The 9,183-nt window shown below is 38.1% G+C and overlaps 1 protein-coding gene across 1 annotated transcript; it reads right to left on the bottom strand.

Annotated features, from left to right (window-relative positions):
• Nucleotides 1–3,928: 3,928 nt before the first annotated feature.
• On the bottom strand, nt 3,929–4,969 carry LOC145802180 (uncharacterized). The gene has a single exon (XM_082894847.1). It carries the CDS (start codon nt 4,967–4,969, stop codon nt 3,929–3,931), a length of 1,041 nt encoding a protein of 346 aa, XP_082750973.1.
• Nucleotides 4,970–9,183: the final 4,214 nt, after the last annotated feature.

Below are 9,183 nucleotides of genomic sequence, written 5' to 3' on the forward strand. Positions count from 1 at the left end.
TTAAAAAATTTGGGGGTGCGAACTCTTATAATTTTAAATTATTTAAAAAATTTTAGTATAATATATGATATTTTTCAATTTTTTGGGGGTGCGGCTACCCCCTTAGCCCCCCCTAGATCCATCATTGATTGAAACTGTGTTTGAAAATGATGATGAAAAAGAGAGGGAGGGAAGGAGGAACCGGTTGGTTGAAGCTAACTAGGTAGCTTTGGTAGCTGTCAAAGCTTGTGCCATATTTGACACAAGCTTTGGCATTTGCCAAAGATAGTAGCTGTTAAAAGTTGTCATTGAAGCTGCCTTTCTATCAACTGCTACCATAATTTGGCAATAGCAGCTCCAATGGCACACCATTAGAGATGCTCTTAGAAAATCATATTTTTTAAAAAAATGTTATGTCATTTTATGTGTTTTTTTTTTTTTTTTTTTTTTGATTGGCAAAGAAAATTTTTATTGATGAAAGGATGCAAAAAGGATACAAAACATCAATAAAGAGAAGCTTGGAGCTAACTGAAGCTCTAAGCGCTAGTTAGTGAGAAACCAACAAACAACAGAAAACAAACAGAAAAAGAAGCGCAACCACAACTAACAAAAGAAGAGAAATAAAAGACCAACTAAGCTACACCTAAACTACAAAGAAGAGAAGTAGAGCAGACTGCAGATCAGCAAATTGCACTGAGAATAACCACCATGAGCTGAGCAAACTCCATCAAAATCTGTATGGACCAAAACAACACCAACATCTGTTCAGAAACATAGTGAAATCAGGAAAAGAACCACCAAAAAACCAGTAACTGGGCTTGAAACACCACTATACTTGAAACACCAATCCACACTATTACTAAATCTGGATAGCAAGAACCATAGGGAGCAAAACCACTGCTGTTGCACGGCCAGGAAGAAATAGATTGAAGCCCAGTGACTACAACAGATAGAGAAACTTGGATCAATTTCTACACTTCAAAATGGAGCAGCACTGCAGACCTACACCACACAAATTCATAGCACATGCTAATATGAAATGGAGCACACTGCAGGACTTCACCACACAGATTCAGAGCAATTTCAACAGTTACACTAGGCACCCAAACTAACCAGCATTACACCTCTGCTAACACAGCACAAGCTCATAAATCTATACCAGCAATAAATATTGGAACACAGTTACACCAATACAGACCATCACAAAACACACTTCAGAACACTGGCTGCAGCTAATTCACCCAGGCTACCACTACACATCCACAACAGACCCAAGAGCATCAATCAGCAACAAACCCACCCAAGCACCTCCTAATTTGCCTCAGATTAGTTATAAAATCCTACTCAGAAAAATGAAAATCCCTGAGGTATGGTTTTATCCAATAAGCAATCCTATACTTAATTAACTCACAAAGATCCTCTTCATTTGGTACTTTTGCTCTGAAGACACAGTCATTCCTGCATCTCCAGACTGACCACATCATTGCCAAATGAATTGCCCCTCAAATCATCATTTTTTTTCTTCTTTAGCTTCCCCCCTGCCCACCACATGAGAAGACTCTCCACATTCCATGGCAATGCAGATTGGATATCCCACCACTTTAACATTCTAGCCCAAATCTTCCACACAAAGCGACACCAAATGAGGACATGGTTCACTGATTCGCTACCACTGTTACAAAACACACAGGTTGTAGGGTCATTAGGGCTGATCACACCCAATTTTTATAGGAACTCCCTTGTCTTGATTCTCCTTTTCCAAGCAAACCACCCAAGCACCTGCACCTTTGGGGAGACATATTTGAGCCAAATTAATTTAGTTGTAATTAGGGTGGCACCATCATTACCTATAGCAAACTTTTGCAAATCTGCAACTTTTAGGACCCTATGCGTTGAAGCTGACCAAACAGGTTGATCTGTAACCTCTGCACATACAGCAGGTGTTGCCACAAGAATATTATTAAGCCTACCCAATTCCATCACCTCCCATTCATAAAGTTCTCTTCTAAAAGCAAAGGACCAATCACCTGCTGAGGTCCTCTTATCAACCAAGACTCTCAAGGGCTCCTGTTTTTCCAATGATAACCTATACAAAGTTGGAAATTCATCTTTCAAGCACACAGATTGACACCAAACATCTGACCAAAACCTGATCCTCTTCCCATCCCCTACTTTCAACTTAAAGTTATGCAAATAATACTCCTTTAAGCTATTGCACTACTCAGTAACCGAGATAATTCCATTCCAAACTAGTGAGTAACTATTGAAAGGAATTAGAGATGGAATCCAACTAGCCAACTCCAACCTATTTCTACTACAAATTACCTTTCTCCACAAAGCATCATTTTCACTACCAAACCTCCACCACCACTTTATTAGTAAGCACTTGTTTGCAACCCTCAAATTTCTAATTCCCAAACCACCTTGATCCATACTTTTCAACATGTCCTCTCACTTGATCATATGAATTTTCCTTTTCAATTCAAAGCCACCCCATAAGAAATTAGCTTGAATCTTCTCCAGCTATTTAGCAACCCCTTCAGGCATCCTAAACAATGACAAATAGAATACTGGCAAAACTGAAGTTACTGATTTAACAAGAATTAACCTCCTCGCAAAAGATAGCATCTTCATCTTCCAACCCGCAAGCTTACTTCTCACTTTATCCACTACTGGTTTCCAAGTGGCTTTCCTCCTTGGATTAGCTCCTAGTAGTAAACCTAAATAGGTAAGTGGCAAAGATTTTACTTTACAATTTAGGACTGTAGCCATTTCATTAATTACCTCCGTAGAAACACCCACACCACATACCACGCTCTTATGAAAGTTTATTTTCAACCCAGACATGATTTCGAAGCACCTTAGCACCCTTTTCAATTTCCTCACCTCCTCCACCACCGCTTCACTGAATAAAAGTGAGTCGTCCGCAAACTGTAAATGAGTTAACACTACATCCTCACAGCCTACTTTTACCCCTTTAATTAGGTTTAGCTCGCAAGCTCTGCTCAACAACATATGCAGACCTTCGGCTACAAGATTGAACAAAAAAGGGGACAAGGGGTCACCTTGCCTTAAGCCCCTTTGAGGGCTAAACTCTTCGGTAAGAGATCCATTGACAAGTATCGATACCCTTGCAGTTGTAACACACTCCTTCATCCAATTAATTCATTTAGCTCCAAACCCAAATTTAGAAAAACATATCAAACAGAAAACCCCAATTAATGGAGTCATATGCTTTTTCAAAGTCCAACTTAATGAGCACACCCTTCTTCTTGGTCTTCTTCCAACCCTCAACAACCTCATTAGCTATTAGCACACCATCTAAAATATTCCTTCCGCTTAAGAATGCAAACTTAGGCTCACTTATGATATGAGGCATTACGGATTTCAACCTATTTGCCAACAGTTTTGCTATGATCTTGTATAATGAATCCACCAAACTTATAGGTCTGTAATCAGAAAGCCCTGTTGGATTGTCCCTCTTTGGAAGGAGGGTTATAAAAGAGCTATTAATACCTTTAACCAATTTACCATTCATATGAAATTCATTCACAAAATTAATGACATCACCTCTCATAACCTTTCAAAACTTCTGAAAACATAGCAAATTAAATCCATCAGGACCTGGTGCTTTATTTCCGTCGCAATCCATCACTGCTGATTTAATCTCAGATTCTGAAAATTCTGCTTCAATCAATCCGAGACTCACCCTGCCTTCTATTGATAGGAACTGACCCCCCAACACTGGTCTTGATGGCAATACTTCTGCATAATGATTCTTAAAAAATTCACACACTTTCCTCTTCACTTGGCATGGCTCTTCAAACACCTCCTCACCTTCTGTAATAGAGTTTATCTCGTTTCTTACTGTTCTATACTTTGATACTACATGGAAAAATCTTGTATTTTTGTCCCCTTTCATGGCCCAGTTAAGCCTAGACTTTTGCAACTATAACCACTCCACCATCCTACTCAATCTCCACATTTCAGCTCTATTTTCACTTCTCCTAGCTTTTTCCTTACCATCAAGATCTCTAGTCTCAGCCAGAAGATCAAGGCTGTGAAGTTCACCCTCTACTAACTTTAGTTTAATAATAATATTACCAAACACCTCCACATTCCAGCTTTTAAGCCAATTTTTCAAGATCTTTAGCTTCTGTGCCAAAATAAACCCAGCCCAACCCTCTACACTTGCCTCTTCCCATTTGGACTCCCAGAAACTCTTCAGGTTTTTGTGCAAGAACCAAGCATTTAGAACCCTGAAAGGCTTAGGACCCCAGTCCCTCTCATCCTCCATCACAAGGAGAGGACAGTGATCAGAGACCAATCTAGGCAGGCCCCACAGCTTTAAGTTGAACACCTCAAGCCATTTTGGGTCTACTAACACTCTATCTATTTTGCTCCATTTCTCACCAACAAGTGAATTGCACCAAGTGAATCTCCTTCCAAGTAAAGATAATTCAGAAACCTCACACTTATCAATAAACTCATTAAACTCTACCATGCCTCTATCTCCCCTAGAACACCGTCTCCTTTCCCCAATCTGTCTAATCTCATTAAAATCTCCTCCTAAACACCAGGGATTAGAAAATTCCTCCTTCAACTTCAATAGACAACTCCACAGCTTCCCCCGAGATCCCACATCATTAGGTGCATAAATGTTCAGAATCGCACAATTGAACTGATGAAAGATAGTACCTGATAATAAGATGAATCTTCTGTTACTGCAACAGTCCTTCACTTGGAATACATCTAGGTCCCATATACACAGTAAGCCTCCTGCCGAACTTACAGCATCCACCACCATAAACTCCATTTTGGTCCTGACCCATACAGATCTGACATCTTCCTCTAAAATTTCTGACTTTTTAGTCTCTTGGAATAGTACAATGTCTACATTCCTCTCCTTTAAAAGCTTTTTTACTTTGCCTCTCTTCTCCTTCCTCCCCAACCCTCTGACATTCCATGAAAGAAACTTCATAAATGCCATGTTTACACCCATGTACCCCCCTGCTGGTGAGCATTATTCCCCAACTTGCTTCCCCCCTTCAATACGCTCCATATCCTTCAACTCGAGTTCCACCACTGCCTTAACCACTTCAGCTCTTTTGCCGTTACAATGCATACTGAGGACTTCTCCCATTTTAACAGTTGCTTCAGCTTCATTCAGAACAAACCTCCCTTTATCAACTCCACCCTCTATTGAAGCAGATAGGGACATTGCCGCCACTGCTGCACGCCAGGTTGCAGCCTTAGGCACGGCTCTATTAGAGGAAACACCTCTGGTTCCAAAATTCCTCAACATCTCGAACGGTTTTCTCCTTAGCATTTTTTGAGTAGATTTTCTCCTGTTACTGCTTTTTCCATTTTCCTTCCCCTTCCTAAGTCTTGAATATCTACTACTAGGGTCCCTCTCTTGGGCTTCAGAAAGGCTTGACAATCTCCCACATGGCCTTACTTCAATAGATTTAAAATTTTCATTTACCTCTTGTTGCCCCAGCCCAATTTCTGTTTGACAAAGCCCACCCATCTGCTTTAGTATTTTATTCTGGCCCAAAACCACTTCTATATTCACCCCAGGCCTTTGAATACTTGACCCTTCAAGACTTCTAACGGCACCTGGCTTATACACTTGAATTTCCAAACTCTGATTGACAACCATCTCCTCCTTCAAGCCGATCCTCTAGTTTCGCACTTCCATCATTTCTTTACAGGACCCATCACTTCGAATATCTTGAGCTTTCTCTCCACGCCTCCTGTATGCCACGTTTTTCACCTCCATGCTCCCATTACAACCACTTGTCCTGTTTTCTTGGTCTACCCCATAACTGACCTCTAGATCAACAACTGAGTCATCCTCCAACTCATCACCATCATTTTCTTCATTCCTGCAATCTCTACCCTTACTTTGTTTCCCCAACACATTTGAGCTACCAAGCTCATCTACATCCTGAATTTTATGGCCTCTACATATAACTTTCAAAGTTCTCACAATTACCACCTGTTCTTTGTACACTCTCACTGGAAAGACCATCCCTCTGCATTCTAGATTCACCACTGCATTTATGGGATCCATACATTTAGTAGAAACCTTAACTTTTGCACACACAAAGGTTATCGGTTGACTCATATCTTCTTTAAGACACAGCACCTGCCCCCAGACCCCACCTATCTTTCTGAGATTGGAACTATTCCACAAATGTAATGGAATACCATAGCAGCTAATCCATACACATCTTTCCTGCTCCAGTACCTGCCCAGGTTTTCCTTCAGTAATATCTTCGCACCAATCCGAAATCAGCTCCTTAATAGCTGATATTTTCAAAGCCCTCTCTTCCTTTGATTTGAATGTGATGACCACATCTCTTCCCTCACTTTCCCTCACCATGATGTCCTCTATTCCAATTGCTGCCAGTTCCTTCTTCAAGCTAACATCAGCATATTGAGCCTTCAATCTTATAATAATACTCTCAAACAACCATCCATTTCCTACCTTCTCTGCCTTGAGAAAGATGCTACCTATTTCCCCTTTCGTTTTTCCTTCCACAGCCTCTATATATGATCTCTTATCTTTAATGCCACGATCCCCAACTCTAACCTCCACCTTGAACTGCATTAGCCACTAGTCTCCGTACTTGGTTATTCAATGGTAGCCTTACATCGTCAACAACTCCCTTTTCTTTCCCAAACTCTGTGAGTTTTACCTGTAGTGATCGGTCATCCACCCACAGTCCATGTGCCTTCTGTACAGCTATTTTGGCTGTCACATAGCAGTCAAATCTCACAAAGACAAACCTTGTGTTAGTTACCCTTCGTCTCTTTTGCGGTATGAACACATCTTTCACCACTCCAAACTTTATAAATAGAGTGAACAGACCCTTAGGATTCATCGATGCTGGTAGGTTATCCACAAACACAGTGAACACTCTTGCACTTTCTCTCGACCTCTATGGCCCTGCTCTTCCTCTAGCCCTCACAACTGGTATCCACCCACCCACCATGTTCAAAGTGATAACAACTTTTTATTTGTTGTACACATTAGCCCCTTCAACTTTTTATGTGTTAGATGTGTTATTTTGTGATAAAAATTATAAATTGACAAATTTATGGCTGCATTCCTAAAATAAAATTACAAACTAATTTGGTTATGAACAGTAAGGCGTAAATGTTATGAATTATTTGTAGTGACAAATGTTATGAACTAGTTTTGATAAAAAAAAGTTATGACATGCAATGTTTGTTATCAAATTTTATGATTATTTTACGTAAGACAAGTGTTAGAGAATTACAATTTTTGATTCACAAATTCACTTACATTGTAGTAAGGGAGTTGGACTATATATCATTAGATGTGTAGTAAATTAAAAGTAGCAATCTATTGTTGGAAATGGTAGAAAAATTCTGGGTAAAACCAGAATTTTTTCTCAAGTTTGGTCTATTTTTTAGGTGGGCCCCGAGTGTCGATTTACTCGGGTCAAAGTGGTAACGCGTTCTATGCCGCGTTGTGATTCACGTGGTATATTTGGTTGCTCAAAACCATTACCGAGTGAATAGGAAATTGAAGCCAAAGTGTGCTCCATGGAAATGGAGTTTTGGTGAAAATTCCTTAAGGTTGTAAATTGGCTTGTCCCACATTGATTTGGTGGGAAGTTTTGAAAGGGTTTATAAGGCTTGGGTGAGATACTTGGGGTGTACCCCAAGGAGTACCCAAGTGTTTTAGAGGGAGAGGTTATGGGCAAAATGGGCTAGACCCATCAGACCCAAAAATCACCACACACGTGCGCGCGCATTCAAATTAAACTAGTTTGGATTTATTGTTCATCCAAACAGGGCCCTTCCTTAAACTGGTTTGGATTTATTGCTCATCCAAACAGAGCCCTTCCCGTTTTTATCTGTTTGAATTATTAGCCCAATAGATTCAAATCTGTTTAAAATTGAAACTAACAGGTTTCATACCTGTTCAATTCAAAACCAAGAGCCACCTTTACATCTATAAATAAACTAGCCTCCCATTTGGATTTCACTCCAATTTTTGTACTCCATTCTCTGCTTTAAATCCCTGCATTTTGCTGCATCTTATTTCTGAAAGAAAGAGGGTAAACATTTTGTGTGTTCGACGAACGATTAAATTGTAGTGCTGCTTTTATTCGTTGATAAGATAATTTTATCCTGGGAGATAGACGTCCAAAGTCTGATAGCACCATGGAGAGGACGAATCTATCTTAAGGACACAGTGTTGACTTGATCAGAAAAGCTATTCAAATAAATTAACCAAGTAAGTTGTTTAAGTTTATTCTGTTTTTATTTGTTTATTTAATCAGATTTTATTTTTGTTTTTGTAACAAAATAAAATCTATGGTTTTATTTATTTATTTATTATTTCGAGTTTGATTTTTGTAATCAAACAAATTCTCTCCTTTTCTTTATTTCTTTATATTCTTGTTGTTGTTTTGTACACAACAGAATTTAACTTAATTAAATACAGTGAAGATTGTCCAACATCTATCATACTACATTATTGTGGGTCAAATTATACGGGCTTTTTGAGAGTTGTAAACATTTTCCTTCACATAATTATGATAGAATGCATGTGATATGCCTTTTAAAAAAGAAAATAACTATTCATACAAAAACATCACAAGAATGATATGGTAATACTATTTTGGTACATAAATATCATCTTTTTTGACTATTTTGTTTTAAAATAAATTAGCATATCATCCGTGCTATGCACGGGATAAAATAATATATTATTTAATAAAAATATGATAATTATATTTAATTTTTTTTATATTATGAAAAATAAAAATTAAATGGAAGTTAGCCAACCGGAATTTTCTTAATTTTTTAAAATTAAGAAAATAATAAAAACAATTAGTTTGAGATATTGATCATAATGCTTCTCACTAAAAATCTCATTTTGCTTGTATAAATGGGAGTATAAGATTCCCTTTATATAAGTGAAATAATTTACTTTTTCTTTCTTTTCTCGATGTGAGATTATAAAATAAAAATTAAATGAAAACTAACCAATGAGGATTTTCTTAATTGTTTAAAAGTTAATAATTGTTTGGGCATGATGTTTATTTTCAAATCAAGCAATCTTAGTCATTTAATATTTAATTAGGTCAATCTTTAGTTTATTTCGAATCAAACAAATTTAACCAATATATTTTGATAAAACCGCTAAAATCGCATCATCAT

This window comes from Camellia sinensis, chromosome 11, assembly GCF_055761805.1.
Source record: "Camellia sinensis isolate YWXY chromosome 11, ASM5576180v1, whole genome shotgun sequence".
Classification (NCBI taxonomy): domain Eukaryota; kingdom Viridiplantae; phylum Streptophyta; class Magnoliopsida; order Ericales; family Theaceae; genus Camellia; species Camellia sinensis.